We start from the raw sequence: 16,535 nt of genomic DNA, 5'->3' as shown, positions 1-16,535 counted from the left end.
GCGGTTGATATTTGAGAAAACACAACTAAATCAGGTATTGTGGGCAACACATGGGAACGGGGCGGGGATGGGGTGTGGCAGAGTTAGTCAGCGCTATGTTCTGCCTCTGTTCATTTGTATCAGAGCTGATCTGCCCACAGGAGCTCAGAGGGAGGCAGAGGGGCCCTTTCTAAAATGGGTCACCAGTTAAGTGCCCTTCAGCAGAAATTGAATCTCACCAACTGCCTGAATTGTATTGAGCCATGGAGGGATAGAGTTGACCTTCAGACAGAACAGCCCAGCCATAGAAATATATGTGAACAATAACTAGAACAGGCGCTCTGAGAGACCATGCGGCATTGTTTATAAGACACTAACAGTAAAATTATTTTAGTGCTTCTGACAGTGTTGGAAGGAAAATATGTCTCATTTTACTGTCAGCGAGGCCCGTTGTGCTCTTCGCATTCATTAAATAAAAAGTTTACTTGTAGCAAATAACCATGCTATAAAACATCTGGGGGGGGGGGTTGGAGCGTCCGTGTGTTTAATGCTCCTCCTCATTACTTGGCGGTGGCTCCATGGCAATGTGAAATGTGTCGCCCTGAATGTTTTGTATCACAGCCCTCTGGAGCATGAAGCCATTTGTCCCTTGCTGCCTGGTGCCAGACATGTTTCAGCCCAGACATGGCTTCCTTTACTGGCCAAGCAAAGCAAAGGGAATCAAAAAGCCAGCGCCAACGTCTTATTCTATATCCTGTCTCACTATATAGCCCAGGCTCTCTCTGTAGACAACCACCCATCATTCCAAGGTGCTGAGCATCCTCTCAGAGTATGGCAAGGCGCTGATTAAACCTGCCTGCTGCACGCTTCTCCGTCCTCACCCGCCGGAGAGACTCGCACAATAGTTAGCTCCCCTGATGTGAAAGGGTAATGAATTTCAATGAAGCTCTGCTTGAATCCATGATTTATGCGTTGGCCTATGTCGAGTATGTGGCTAAGAGATATTCATGGCCTTCCCTTCCTGCTCTCAGAGGAAACACGCCCAATAGACATGGGAACTGCGCAATCTACCAAACTGCGTCAGCGAGGGAGCACGGCAGTTCACTATAACTCAATTAAATACATTCGATTTGACGGTTTGTTGATCACTAAAAGAAATACCCGTGATGGATAAAGATAAGATAACCTATAATTAGAGACACATTCATGAATGCCTGCCCCCTTAATATGTCAGTAGATTGCAGATTAAGCTTGATCTTTCACTTCACTGACTTGGTTTAGTGAACATTAAATTACAACCCTGCTTAGCTTTACTGTCCCTTTATACGTGAGCTGTAAAATTAAAAGCAAGAATCTCTACTGAATAATTCTACTTCTGGGAGGCATTTAATGGCCACACATACTGCTGGTTTCACTAGCTTTGAGCACGAATAACCAAGAGTCTTACTGTAGTTACCGTAGATATTCTTGTTGGAATCCATCTAAAACCCAAAATGGGGATTTTCCTCCACCACCCTAGAGGAAAGTCTCCCCAGCATCCCCTCACTAACCCAACATGGCAAAGTCCGCAGCACAGAAAGCATCAGCAGCATTTCTCTGCTCACTATCTCTCTATTTCTTCTCTGCCTCCATCTCTTTCTCTCTTTGTCTCTTCTCTCTGTCTTGCGTTGCATCCTCAGTGATGATTGACTCTCCAGAGTAAAGGGAAGCTGAATCCATGGCTCACATTTCTAGCCCTTTGTGGAGCACAAGAGAGTCTTTGTTCAGTAAGTTTTGCCTCAGAGCCCCGGCTGCCTGAAGGCAATGGACAAGATTGAATATTTTTCAGCACCATTGCAGGCCTAATTTAGTGAGCATCGTGTTTCAGAGCTCTGCTGCAGAGCGCCTTAGTGGTCACTCTCATTTTTAATAAAAGCCAGAACATGGTAGTAGAAATTATTATTTTGCAGATTTATTTGATTTAGTTAGAAGGATCAATAAAGAAATGAATGTGTTGTGCTGATTGTTGGCATCTCACAGAACTGCAGAAGAAAGAAAGATAATAATATGCCACATAATCAATGTGAGGCTGTGCATACAACAATCCATGAACACCATGTGGCTAAATGGAGTAAAACTGCGCTTTCAAAGAAATTGGCTTATCTTTATTTGCAAAATATACTTACGTATATACAAAATATATTTATAAAAGGGGGAGATATATATGCAATTAGTACATGATATTCTTGAAATGTAAGAGATACAAATGTTTTAAAGTTGAGTTTACTGTATAAGAATGCACACATTACAGTCACATTAAGATTTAAATAGTTCCAGCAATTCTTCATAATTTCTACATCACGGTCATCTTGTACCTACAATTTCATTTGAGAGTTATATTTGTTTTGGTCTAAGGGTTGCAATTGTCTCCCAAGCTTCTATTCATAAGGACATGTCAAAAGACAGCACTTTTATTTGTTGTATAGTGGCTGTTTTGTGATCATGGTGAGGTGTGCAGGGTCTACTTTTTGGATCAGAGGGAATGACTGAGAGTCTGTGATCAAATCCCACATCATTTGATTTGAGCCCAACTACATTTAGATGAGATGCCAAGATTCCTTTTCAACAACCCAGTGTTATTTTCCATTGTTATATTTATTTATTTATTTATTTTTGAAAACAGAACTGGTTGCCAGATTTTTGCCAATTGATGAAAAACAACTGTTGTCAATGACCCACAAAAGGGCATTCAACACTGTAAATCAATATTAGTAAGTCCACAAAACAGAAAAGGTAGATCAAAAAGAAGTGTGATGAATAGAGAAAACAGGGGCACAAAGCAGTCTCCCTGTCTACTCTGTTACTGCCAATACCTAGAGCAGGCTAACCACAGTAGGTGGGAGTAGTGGGAAAAGGCAGTGCTGCTGATGCTTCCAATCGCCTGGTTGCAGTGTGCCAGAAAAGCATCAAATTGGGTTTGTCAAATGATGCATGCCACTTATCACATGCATTGAGTTCTGGGATTCTGAGAATTCATTTGCTTTGTGAAGTTTTAGTAGAAGCCCTGATGATGAGAAGTTGTTTACTCTTAGTTTCTCCCACCAATTGAGAGGGGGGGGGGGGGGGGGGGGGGGGGAGACATTAGTAACACTCCAAAATGTTTTTGCACTTAAATAGAAATCTTTACAGGACCAGGGCCTGTGCTTATCACTGTCATTAGCAAAGGGATAATCATCAGCCCAAAGAAAATGAGTGGGAGGAAAATTGTTTTTCAAAGCACATTACTCAGAAAGGCTCCTGATTGCTTTCTTGCAGAGTCTATTGATGACTGTCCCAGTAACTGCTTTGGGAACGGGGACTGTGTGGCTGGAACATGCCACTGCTTTTTAGGATTCAAAGGACCGGACTGTGGGCGAGGTGAGTCCATTTTCATAATGTCTTTATTGATTCATGTCAGTCATACATTTGTTTTATTGCATATCGACCAAATGATGTTCACCAGGACCAAAACAAAGCCATTTTAATAACTTTGTATTATATTTCTCAAATTAGGTTAAGCAGTACTACTTCAGATCATGCATCTCAACCTCTCCTAATGAACTATTGCTTCAAATATATCTTGAAAAGTATATAGAAAAATGAGACTTAAATTACAGAGGCTAGGCTCCTAGGCTGCATTTCTTTCTCACCAAATCAAAAGAACGACTTTAGGAAATGCGTTTAAATGCTAGTAATTTCCGTTGAAACATTTGAACACATACTGCCATCTGTTATCCATCTGCACAGCATTTTACACTTTTTATTCTGTTATTTTTTTATCCTCAACCGCCATTGTGCAGATATCTGTTGGTTGGTTTTGTGAGAGTCACATCTGCACTGAATGACAAAGTGCAGTAATGTGTGCTGCAAATTGTACCCTCCCTAGAAAGGAAACCTTTTACCATTTAGCTCAGAAGCTCTTTGTCAGACGGAGACTTTAGCACACACTCACTATTCTTTGAAGCTATGGTTGAAGGGGTCCATTCAAATGGATGTATGCTGTCTGCTCTTTTCAAAGCTGCCTGTCCAGTGCTGTGCAGTGGGAATGGTCAATACCTTAAAGGTCGCTGCATGTGTCACAGCGGCTGGAAGGGCTCCGAGTGTGACGTTCCCACCAACCAGTGCATTGACATCACATGCAGCAGCCATGGGACGTGCATCGTGGGAACCTGTATCTGCAACCCGGGCTACAAGGGTGAAAACTGTGAAGAAGGTGATTGTTTTGATAAGTCATGGTAATGTATCCTACACGTATAAAGTCCTACACATAACGGCTGTTGTTACTGCCATCTTAACTCGACATTTTAATAAAATACACATAATGGGAAAGGCTATTAAGTCGGTATGGCTTATTTAACTGTCTTTCCTGTAGTAAAGACGGGTCATTCTTTATGAAGATCGTTATAGCTACAACACTTCACAATATGGTGACTTCTCCTGTATAAATCATGGATATAAGGCATTAGGTTAATCGGAACGGCCCATTTATTGCCTGAAATTCACACGCAAAGTCTGATGTTAATCCATTGGGAAACTCCACATTCATGATGCTGGATCCAGCTTGACCAGATAACATTGAAGGAGCCATTGTGTTTGCCAGCTCTTGAAGGCTCTCAATTCAAGATGAAAAATGGACCCTGTGAGTTTGATAAATGAGGGTTTGTGACATCCATAGGCGCCCATTCTATTTTGGGTGGAGCCATAAGGAGTGGAGGGGGAATGTGGACGAGGACCCTTTAACATTTTTACCTTTCTTCCGTGCGACCTTCAGCCACAATGATTAATTGCCAGGAGCGACTCTCTTGTCAGTTAGCCTATGATCTTTGTGCCTTGTGCCCAAACCATCTGCTAAGAGGCACCAGATCCTGTTTGTCTTCCGATGACGGCCTTTACACCCATTTATGTCATGGTAAAGAGGAGCTGCCATGGCGCGGCCTGCTGCTCTCCGTGGCTAGACATTGCTCCTGCTCGGGGCCCACTGGCCATCTGTGTGTACCATGCTTGCTAGAAAGAATGTAATTATTTTAACTACTTGCTCCCACAACTCTTGTGTCTTACAAAGTAAGCGCTCATTTAGCAAGATGTCAAGGGAAGGGATGCCATAGAACCAGGTATTAATTAGACATTTGCATACTAATTAAACTCCACCAAAAAGCAGAAGAGAGACAGTGTTCTTCAGATAGTCTGTAAACTAGAGTGCAGTTGCCCCAGGCTTTAGCTAAGTTACCCTGTTTTTTTTTCAGCATTAAGGCACCCTCCCTATTTGAAGCGATTTTCAATATGAGTTGATGGAGCTGTGCCAGCAGGAGCGTAGGCAGTACCTGTTGTTTGATACCATAAGCCCTCGTGCCATTCAATTAGTTTGACTGTAAATCTTGTCTCCAGTTTAAAGAAAGTAGGCCTTCTTGTGTCATTCTCTGTGTGCAGCTGAGCTATGGCCCACTGCACTTGCCATTCGGCTCAGCCTCAAACAGAGACGCCAGGTTGCCTCTGAAAGAGGGAAACAGCAGGTGACTGGTGTGTCTGACACTGTCTCTTTGGAACCCTTTTAGTGGACTGCATGGATCCAACATGCTCAGGCCGAGGGGTATGTGTCCAGGGAGAATGCCACTGCTTTGTGGGCTGGGGCGGGCCAGGCTGTGAGAGCCCCCGGGCCTCCTGCATGGACCAGTGCTCCGGACACGGGGCGTTCCTGGCAGACACCGGAACCTGCAGCTGTGATCCCAACTGGACGGGCCACGACTGCTCTACAGGTGAGTGCTTCCCTCTGGTCAGAGCAAACATGGGCAGGATTCCCCTTCACAGATCAGAGCTGATTTAGCTGTGATTACCAAATATAAAAAACAATGTATTCAGAGAAAATAGGGCATTCTCCTAATTAAATTAGCTTTTTAATAAACTTAATAATAAATAATTCAGCAGGTTATTAAAGATGGATTGTAATTTTACCAGTTTAAGATTAGGCCCTTGGATTCAATTAAATAAAACCCCAGTCATAGCTTTATTTTGAGTAATACACTTCTAAAATTGTGTTATCTCTTAGACTTATCCTCAACAACTGTCAAATACTCCCCAAATCAGTAAATATTTTTCAGTATCACTTAACTCTGAAGGCTTGCAAGTTTAATTGAATACCTCACAACTGACAAACTTCGACAACATGTAATAACATCTCGGCCAGTTTATCTCTGGTAAAATCCTGGTCTATTTGTCGGAATGTTTCTTCCCAGGCTTGATTCAATATAATAAATAATTGCTAGGCTCCTCACAGAAGTAACAAATTGTGACTATGTTAAAAGAAAAATTGCTCACATACAAAAGCCTCAATTATTCACATCAGTGATTATTTAGAAGCCCACATCGAGCAATCACACTCTGGTAGATGTTGCTGTAAATACATTACTTCTCTGAGCCAGAGAAAAGAGGGAAACGCTCATAGCAGGGATATTGTCAGAGGCATGATCTAATGCAAGTTAATGCTCTTTCTTGAGTTCTGGCTTTCTTCGCGTTGGCACAAGGCTTACAGCTGATGATAGCTCTTTCTGCTCCAGAGGATTGTTCCCATTGTGTTCATTTTGTCCATGGGGAATTTTCTCTCTTGGTAGTCAAGAATAGGCTGAGCAGAAGATACACTTTCACCGCTAGAATATACCTTCTTTAGGCTCTGAGGATAAAAAAAAGTCCCGTACAATTTTGTTCAGCTCAGACAGCCATCTCTCTGCTCACATTTATCAGGGAAGTATTTTACTACAAAACCACAGTGCACTCTGTAGCGTATCGTTAAAGAGCTGTCAAGTATAGGTATATAACATTACTTACTCTGTGTTGGCAGATTTAAAACTTCCATATATTTCATTTAAGTGTAGCCAACCCCAGAACTGTATATACGCTTACCAGGGCTGGGCAATATATCAATAGTGATTTTGTAATAGGGGACAGAACATTGTCTTACATTTTGGATATCGTAATACCGCATCAGTGTCTTTTCCTGACTTTTTATAATAAATGTTTAACTTGTTTAAAGTATCTGACATTATAACCACATTACAGCTGATTGTTTAAAAAGTTATTTATGTAAATGTTTCGTGAAATCCCTGATAGTCAACCCTAAAATATCCTTCATCCCTTCAAATCAGTGTATTTCATCAGAAATGTCATAATATTTGATTATATCACCCAGCACTATTACCTACACATATGAATGCTCATATGAGAGCATATTCTCATGTTGGTTATTCCCTGGCAGAATAAAGCTGTAGCTCAGTTTGAACAGGCCTCTGATGTGGTGATAATCAGTATCAGCTCTGATTTAGTAGAAACTGATACAGTAGCTGCTTTCCTTTGGACAACATCATTTGTATTCTCACCAAATATCTCTGAAATGATCCAGCAGTCACTTGGATCCAGGAATCCTCTCATATTCCAAGCAGACACAATGACCTATTAGGTAATCCCCGGGATTTTGAGGGAAATGGGCAGTTAGTCTGAGTTTGCCTCGCAGAGAAAGAGCTCTGTAAATGATGATGAGTTGGCTCCTTATCCTCCTTTATCCCGTTCATTGTACAGCTTTCTGTGCTCTAATACTACACTAAGCCTGGTTGTGGGGCAGTACAGCTAGCAGCCTGTAACCTTGCTGTCTGGGGGGTGAACAAAAAGATGGCAAGCTTTCAATATGTCTTTCAAGATTCTTTAACCCCCCCCTCCCCGTATAATTTTAGGGCACAAACTCATTTTCTCATGTGGCTGTGGAACTGTGAAACCTGTGTGTGCACAGTTGGTAGTAATGCGATTACAAACCATAAAACAATGCCTGAGGTTTATGTCCTTTAATATGTGTGTTTTCTTATGCCATTCTCCCACCCAGAGGAAAGTTTGTTTACAAGGCCCTTTAGTGCAAATGGTAACAGCCATCATGGGGATGGGGGTATTTCTCACTGCGGACTCCTCTGGCCACGGATAATGAGGGTTTGCCTTCGGGCTGTAATTGCATCTTTCTCACGTTAAAGGTTTCTCCTTTGTTCCGAGTGAGCAGTTGTCTCGCATTCAGTTTGAGTCTATTTTCTCTTAGCAGTACAGTATGTGTGCTAGAAACAGGACAGGACCTAGCAGTGTCGGATTTAGCATTTAGTTTTTTCAGCTTAATGAGATCACTCAAAAGGTTCATTGTATTCATTAGCACCTCCTATTTAGCTGTGTTAATATTGTCTTTAGAGGATAACTCATAGTGGCATAGTTCAACAATAAATCGACTGATGAGAGGAATCCTGATAACCTGTGTTTGCATATGTAAGGTTTTTTGTTTGTGTGTGTTAAAGCATTCATAAGGGTCACTGATTGAAACACTGCTAAAATGGTGAACCTCTAAATCAAAAGTCAGATGTAACATTAGCATTTGCATAGTTTAACAAAGTACTGAGCTCTAATTAGCATTACATTTTTTTTTTTTACGCTCTTTAAAAAAACAATAAATTAGATTGGTAACAGTGACAAAATACCCACTGTATATGCAGTAATTGACTTATTGAAAGATTGTACCTTCAGTTTGGTCCCCTGTGGTCATATTTAAATGGCTTGGCTAATAAGTCATGGATACAGGGCTATTGTTCCTCCTGCTAAGCCCCCCTTTTTTACATAATTGTTAATTAAGAGGTTAACATTTCAATGGGATTCATAATAAATATGTCATTGTTTAATTTCTTTAAGCTTTCCTCATGTCATACTCTCTTTCGAGTCCATGAGACGGGGGTAATGTCCCAGTCTGTATCGCAGCCTGTCAGGGTGGTCTTTCAGCTGCCACACAAAAGCGCCGGCAAGGCTTTAATGTGCTTTCCCTGTCTCTCAGTTTTTCTCCATTCCGTGAATGTAATTCTTCCTCTGGTACACATCACTTAGGTAGAATAAAAACAGCATATTTTCATCCCAGGCCTTTAATCATGCCTTGAATAACTCTGTAGAGTTTGATTTCCTGCCTATATCCCATATACATTTAACAAAGCAATGAACACAGCACGTACAACACATAAACTATATTTCGTTTTATAGTTTCATCAAAATGCTAGTGCTGATTTTTCAATTGTATTGAAAAAGAAGTTCCAGCTGTGTATGTTTTCCTATTTTCCCCTTATGTGCCAGAAAGAGGTGAATTTACTAAAAGGAAACAAGGCAAGGAGAAGAATAAGTCTGCTAAGGTCACCACAATCCTTGTCTTCTCTTTATAATGGACTTATTAGATTTGTATTGTCAAACAGGATTGCCCCTTATGAGGTGCAAGAATGTCTTTTCAGCTGCCATCAGACAAGGTAGTGGAGCGTGGCCGCCTTGCCTTGACAATAACTCTTGGATTTGTCTTTTCTTCACCCTTGCTGCCTCGTCTTCCCTTTACATCCCACTTCCACCCCCCTTCCTTCCTTCTGTCTGTCTTTCCCCACTCTCTTTTTTGTCTTTTTCTGTGTCCCTGTCTCCCACAGAGATTTGTGCAGCGGACTGTGGTGGTCATGGCATTTGTGTGTCGGGCACCTGTCGCTGTGACGACGGCTGGATGGGCACCGGGTGTGACCAGAGGGCGTGTCACCCTCGCTGCAACGAACATGGCACTTGCAGGGACGGCAAATGTGAATGCAGTCCGGGATGGAACGGAGAGCACTGCACTATTGGTATGATGGGAAGAGGTTTTGGTTTGGGTGGTGGTCATTGTGTGTGTGTGTTTGGAGGGTCAACAAAGGCGTAGGCCGTCTGTCTGTCTGTGTGTGTATGAAGCGCTGGGTGTGAGGGGAATGGTTCCAGTTTGAGAAGAGAGGGAAAAGCATGCTTAATTGAATCAGTGCAACTCAGTAAAGCATGAACAGGTTTACTCAAGGATCTGAGGCTTGCCTTCATGCATTTTAATGTGGGAATGTGCTAAGGTGTCCTTTTATTTTACTCATCCTTTTCCTCATCCCTCTCTTTTCTCCCTTTTCATTTGCTATTTATTTCAAATGTTGACATGTGGGTCATCATCCCTTTTAGCGCTTTGTTTATCATGCCATCAATTGTTCTTTTGTAAACGCTTGCAGGAGTTAAGTTTAAAAGACCTTGACAGAATGTCAAGAGTTTCTTACTAACCGTGGCTTATTTAAACCTAAAAACAAAGTTTTGACAGGATTTTCATTGTGTTGCTAGAGAGGAAAGTCATGAAGTGCTCTGTGTTTTGTAGTGGGTTTTGTAATCCTTTAGCAAAGTATGCCAGCAGTGGTTCAGAGGTTGATAATGTTGGCTCTTTGTAGTCTTGCTAGAATCCTTGTCAGACAGAAAAGGCAAGAGGTAAAAGGAGCCAAGTGAACTTTGCAAAGTGAACTCTACGCTTTGTATCTCATAAGTACAATATATTTGCAATTTCGTAGTTTCTGAATAGGTTACTCATTGTGAGCTCTGCTTTTTTTTAAAGAACCAGTGGCTGCAGTGATCGGTCAATATTCAACAGACACATAGCCAGTCTGTTTGTGACCTCTCTCTACTGTTCATAACTCACTGACCAAGGAAGGATTCTTGAGTTCTGAAGTTTGACATTATTATTGGTGAAGTGTAACTTGAGCTCATTAATAGGAGTATTTTAATGCCCTGAGCTTCATAGCATTTCATGCCAGGACTGTCAAACCTCCTCTTAACATAAGAGGAGGTTTGGACAGGAGGACATGCTATATGATGCCTGCTTTGCAAGATTGCAACTCTACCATTATTCCCTGTATTTCATCAACTCCCTTCTCTTCTATCTGTTATTCTTTACTTTGTTCTACTGCTATACAAAATATGTGGCAATAATGTAACATGTGATGCATTCATCTACAGTAAGTGGAACTACCCAGCCACTACTTTATTGACAGTTGCCACCTAACGTTATAGCTTACTCATTGTTATTCTATGATAAAGCACTCAAGCATTACATAAAAACGATGGCCCTTCTTCCCCTCTGCCACAGTATTTCAATGAGCAGAAATGTACAACTCCCATGCATATAAGTCACTATGGAGACGGGAAAATCTGAAAATGCTAGTCTTATAGATGAAAGCTTTATTCCATATTCAAATAGATAAAAATAATTTACCCTCACAGAATTCTCATGCATATCTCGGGGCAAAGCTGCTTGAGTACAGAGCCTTGACTCAGTCTTGTGAATGTTTCATATGCTGGCCTTACATTATTGATGGGCCTTTTATAAGTGCCATATTGAGATCCCCACTCCCTCGACAAGAATATTCCTCAGTGTCATCCATTACGAAGCCAAAGATCTCAATTTAAATCAATTGTCATTATCGAGAGCTCTGTGTTGGCCCCCAGCCCCGTGCTGTGGAGCAGCCGAAGCCTCTGGTGACCTCATTGCCCGTAGAGGTGTTTCAAGATTAAAAGAGCTTTTTGTTTTACATCCTGACCCCCTGTACGATATTGCTAGAGAGATTTAAGGGCGGTAATATGTGCATCAATCACGTTGCTTTTGAAATACTCCCATAAGATATGCCGACGATCCTGGCAGTTGATAAATGTGGACAGATTAAAATGTTCTGTCTGAACATAATACTTTGTTACCCTCTCTCCCTCTCTTTCTTTATGTCTTTCTCTTTCTCAGTGTTCCACCATCCCCCCCTTAGTTTTTCTCCCATCTCATCCCTCTCCCTCTGTGTTGGATCGTATTTGTTGTGTTGCTTGTAATGCATGGCTTTGCTTCATGGCTGCACCTTTTTTTTGTGTTGTATTTCCCTTTTGTAATGTAAACTAACACCGTGGCCTGCTGTCTTGTCATGGAAGTGGCACTGTTCAAACCTCCCTTATATGTCCTGTCTTTTATCTCCCAAGCTCACTATCTGGATAAGGTAGTGAAAGGTATGGCATTCCTCCTTCCTTCTATTTTTGTCCTCCTTCCATTGTAACTCCAGCCAGCATTAACAAATCATGCACACACACCATGCTCTTCCCCTGCATTGACATATGCAAACACTATGCACCTCTTCTCGCCTCAAACAGCTCATTTGAAAGATCCCCACCTCCCATCAACTTTGTTTTGCCATATTGTCACACAGTAATCTCCACTTAGCACTTTTGCACCTGGTGAGTCAAGTAGTGCACCTCTCTATACGTGTTGAATATTTGGTCTGTGTGCGGCCTTGCTTTCTCAATAGGGGGGTGTTGGGAGAGGGGGTTTCATAACCTGCGCTATGCATTATGGATGAGTCTGCAGCTGTGAGCAGGGCCTGATAGGTGCTGAGGCCGCATCCTCTCTAATTAAGAGAGTTCATGGTCTGGTTGGTGCAGGGCAAGCAGGGGGTGGAGGCTCTGCAGCAACCCTGCCTTTCTGCCTTCAGCACCCTCCCTCACTCTCACTGTGTCCTTGGTAATGGACCACCTGGCAACGGAGCGTCTGCCAGAGGAGTCCTTGGAACACTTGCAGCCTCACGTTTGGAGCTGTTGCAGGGGCTCAGCAGGGGCTCCTCTCTGAAAAGGCCTGCCAATTAAGTTGAACCGGTGCCAACAGAGAGCAGATCTTTATTTATCCTTGTAATAAACATTCTGAGCTTACTAATCATCCGTCTCCACTGGTCCAACCAGAGTTCCTTTGTCCATGTCCTCCATAAAAGGAAGGCTAATGTCCAAAACGTGTCCAGGAGGCAGGACACTTTCTAATGGTATTAGCATTCAACTGTGAGCCCCTTTCCTCGGGGAGACAGCGAAAACAGAAATGAAATATAATTATTTATTTTTCGTACAATTTTTTAAATAGCCTAGAATTGATCCACATTATTCAATAGTGCAGCAGACTCTCATACAATCCCATGCTATGCGTCATACACATTAATAAAAGGAAACGATTGAGTTTGCACAATTGCCATCTGCCATTTGTTCATTCTTGGACAAGGACCATCATGGCTAAAAGCTTTACTCTCTCTATTATTTAGCTCAAGTAAAATATGATGGAGTGGCTTTTCCATATTAGAAAAACAGGAGAAGGTTGGGGATATTTGGCAATATTTTGTCAAAGTTGTTCCAACATTTACAAATGTAGTTCTGATTCATCTTTTTAAAACCCCCATTTTTTATTCATAAATGTGCATGTATCTTGACGCATGCCATTATACTGTGCTTCAGCTGTATTGCGACAACCAAAATGCGACTTCAGCTAACGATTTGATCTACAACGCCAATCTATTCTTAGCACTTCTTCTACCTTTTAGCTTACTTAATACTTAAATACACACATCTGTTTCATTCCCGTCACTCTTTCTCTCTTGATCTGATGTTTCTCACTTTTACACATGTCCCATTCACCGCTCCCTTCCTCTTCCCGCTCTCTCATTCTCACACTCCTGTTCTCCCTGTGTGATGTAAGAGCTTTGAGACAGCCGCCCCAGTCTCTTTAGTTGATAAAATGGGTCAGCTTAGCATTCTCTCTATCAAGGCACAACTATGCAAACGGTGACAGTCATGCGTTTGATATCTTGAGATGTTACCCTCTGCCTCTGCTTCAGCGAGGGGATACGAATAACAAGGCAGCAGATAAATACCAAACAGCCCTAGCAAAATGGGGCAGATAATCCTCTGTTCTCGGCCCTTGTGAAGACCGGAGAGAACCAGAGAGATGTTTCACCTGTCGGTCTGCTCCAGCCCGCTTTGAACTCCCCTGGGGTCACATGCCCGGGTACACAGCCCAACGCACTCACCTGCATAATAGTATTGTCCTCCAACTGTTTTATTTTCTACTTCCCTTAATGACAGGAGACGCACTCCCCCTGAAGGGATAATGTTATTGATTACCAAAAATATCCTGGAGACAACTTGGTAAAAGAAAATAGAGCAAATAATGACACGAGCTTTATTCAATGCTGTTTGTTACACTACATTCGTCTTTTGCAGACAACTTTAACAGTAACGCTTTAATCATAATGGCGGTCACATTTGTAAATCACATATAAACAGTTCTTATTATGAGCAGGAATGCCAGTATGTGCTCTCATTATCCAGATGTAGTAGCAAAGATACAGGAGGCCAATCTACTGTAGGAATGAGTGAATATTGATTTAGAAAGATCCCTCTTTATCTGATTTTACTACGGATGTAACGATACCAAAAACTCACGGTACGATAATATCGCGATAACAAGTCCACGGTACGGTATTTATCGCGATATTGAATAATAAAGGGAAGAAAAAAAAAATCATAATTTTTTTTTTTTCAATAAAACATTTTTTTATTCGGAAAATATTTCTTTATTACATAATAAATCTGATTTTTACAGCCTTTTTGTAGGATAGCAGTATTTTAAAGTGTCAAAAACAAAGTGACAGTAACAGACTGGAACAAGAAAACCAGTGTTTTTGTACCTACTGGTACTACCAAACAAAGTAAGCATTTTCTTTATGCCACTGCATCTCACAAATAAACAAGGACATTTAATAATCAGACCCTGCAATAAAATAAATCAAGTTTCACTTTAGTTTTTCAAGTAACTCAACTCAAACTCACTAGTCACTCACTCAGCATCATCAGACAGGTTTTTAGGAATATGAGAATGTCCACATTTCCAGGTATTTATAAGCTGGGGTGTTTGGGCATTTACAATATCCCCTGCTCTGGAAACAACTCTCTCGCTTGGTACTGATGTTGCTGGGACACCAGTGGTCGCGTTAACCGAATATTTTATTTAACAATGACGGAAAAATCTGAAAGCAGTCTGTCATTTTGACAGATTAGAACAAACTCGGAACAGCGCCAACGTTTCCCCGCAGCGAGGCTCTGGTGTTATGCCGTGTTATGCATGCCCTCCAAAAGGAAATGATATAGTTCCCAAACCGTACTTTGCCGTACAGATCAATACATGTCTGGGAGGTTTTGCTTCACGCTGTGCGCGTCCCGCGAGGTGCATGCACACACGGCATAACACCGCCCCCCCCCCACCCCCCGTTGACAGTTCACGAGCATGCTCTATCGTGAACTGTTCAGACCCGACGGGTAATAAGGGATTATGACGGATATTTTACGATCCTGTCTGTCAAAATGACGGACAGCGAAAAAGTCTAACGCCAGGCTTATTGACATGGCGAGATATAACTATATGGTTGGTACTTGTCAATGTCTCTAGGTGTGTAAATGTAGCCCTGTAAATACGATGTCCTTTTGTGTTATCTGTTGTTTTATTTTCATGTTGTAACCTACTTGCTGCCATGTTGGACAGGTCTCTCTTGAAAAAGAGATCGATGATCTCAATGGGACCACCTGGTTAAATAAAGGTTTAAAAAAAAAAAGTGTTTAAAAAAAAAAATATTTTTTTTAAAAATTATTATTTTTTAAAAATCGCGGTAGATTTTGTCAGTCTCACGACGGTATTGGGAAATTTATTTACCGCGATACCGCGATATTCGGTATATCGTTACATCCCTAGATTTTACTGCACAGCGATATTAGAAGCTTCACAAAAGGTGTATTAAATTAATCAACTTCAGCCGAGAGTCATTATAGCCACCCTCGCCCATTTAAAATCCTTACATAATTTGAGTCTGTTGCTGTCAGAGAAATAGAAGCCACAATCAAGCCCACATTGTAATCATTGTGTTATGGTTGGTGCGTGTTTACAAACACTATACCGTATTTATCTGTTACCCACTAAGCCTGCTTTAATAATTATTCTGTGCTGACGTCTGTCTTTGTCCTTTTTTACTTCACAGAGGGCTGCCCTGGTTTGTGCAATGGAAATGGTAGGTGCACTCTGGGTAACAATGGCTGGTTCTGTGTGTGCCAGCTGGGCTGGAGGGGCAATGGCTGTGACACCTCAATGGAAACTGCCTGCAGTGATGTCAAGGACAACGATGGAGGTAAAATCACAAACAACACACACAGTAATGCCTTCTTACACTGGCTAATAATCAACAGGGACTCTTTACTGGACATGATTTGACTAAATAATACACTTTTTGTGCTTGAGAATATACTGTCCCTGCTTTATGCTTTCCAGGCTCAGTTGTACAATTATGCAGGGGTGGTGAGGATGAGGAATGGTTTGCAGTCAATCACCTGGACAACAGGTTTTTATTAAAAAGCAGAGTAGTAGCCTGCAGCCCTGAGCAGGCGCTGGCCCCAGGAGGAAGTCTCTGCTCTGCCCTCTAACTCGCCCCAAGCAGAGCCAGGCACACACACAAAGCCAGCCGGGGGGTTGCACCTCTCTGGGGGCCAAGTGGAAGACGTGTCTTCCTTTCTTCCAGACCTCATTTTTGGGCTTGAGCTATGTGCTAGCATCCCTTATTCATGTAGAGACTGTGTGTCCCCCCCCCATCCCTGTGCAGGAACTACAAGCCCTTCACTGGCAAACAAGGGGTGCTGCTGGGGAGTTGACTGACTCCTGACAGCAGGGTTTATTTTTATCACCCATCTGGCCAGATAGGTCCCTGAAAGCAAAGGGTAGCGAGTCCAATGACCCACTTTAGCAAAGTAAAGTGCATTGCACAGCAGCTCTTTCTGTCTCTTGTAATTTAATCTAAATTAAAGACAGAGAACCTCAAGCAGTTCTAGAGGTGTTCAAG

General features: G+C 41.9%; 1 protein-coding gene across 9 annotated transcripts in view; it reads left to right on the top strand.

The window, feature by feature from the left end:
* tenm4 (teneurin transmembrane protein 4) overlaps window positions 1-16,535 on the top strand; it is a 151,448-nt gene that overhangs the window by 87,573 nt on the left and 47,340 nt on the right. For 7 of the 9 annotated variants that reach the window (XM_079673681.1, XM_079673676.1, XM_079673678.1 and 4 more), the window contains 6 exons: window positions 3,274-3,375; window positions 4,016-4,210; window positions 5,550-5,750; window positions 9,465-9,650; window positions 11,824-11,850; window positions 15,684-15,830. In XM_079673681.1, coding sequence (XP_079529807.1) covers window positions 3,274-3,375; window positions 4,016-4,210; window positions 5,550-5,750; window positions 9,465-9,650; window positions 11,824-11,850; window positions 15,684-15,830 — 858 coding nt within the window. The remainder of the gene's footprint in view (window positions 1-3,273; window positions 3,376-4,015; window positions 4,211-5,549; window positions 5,751-9,464; window positions 9,651-11,823; window positions 11,851-15,683; window positions 15,831-16,535) is intronic. The other 2 variants (XM_079673679.1, XM_079673680.1) reach the window with 1 other exon arrangement.

The sequence above is a fragment of the Notothenia rossii genome, assembly GCF_949606895.1.
Source record: "Notothenia rossii genome assembly, chromosome: 4".
NCBI classification, from domain to species: domain Eukaryota; kingdom Metazoa; phylum Chordata; class Actinopteri; order Perciformes; family Nototheniidae; genus Notothenia; species Notothenia rossii.
Note: the sequence above shows the minus strand (reverse complement) of the source record. Positions and strands in the feature narration are given on the sequence as shown.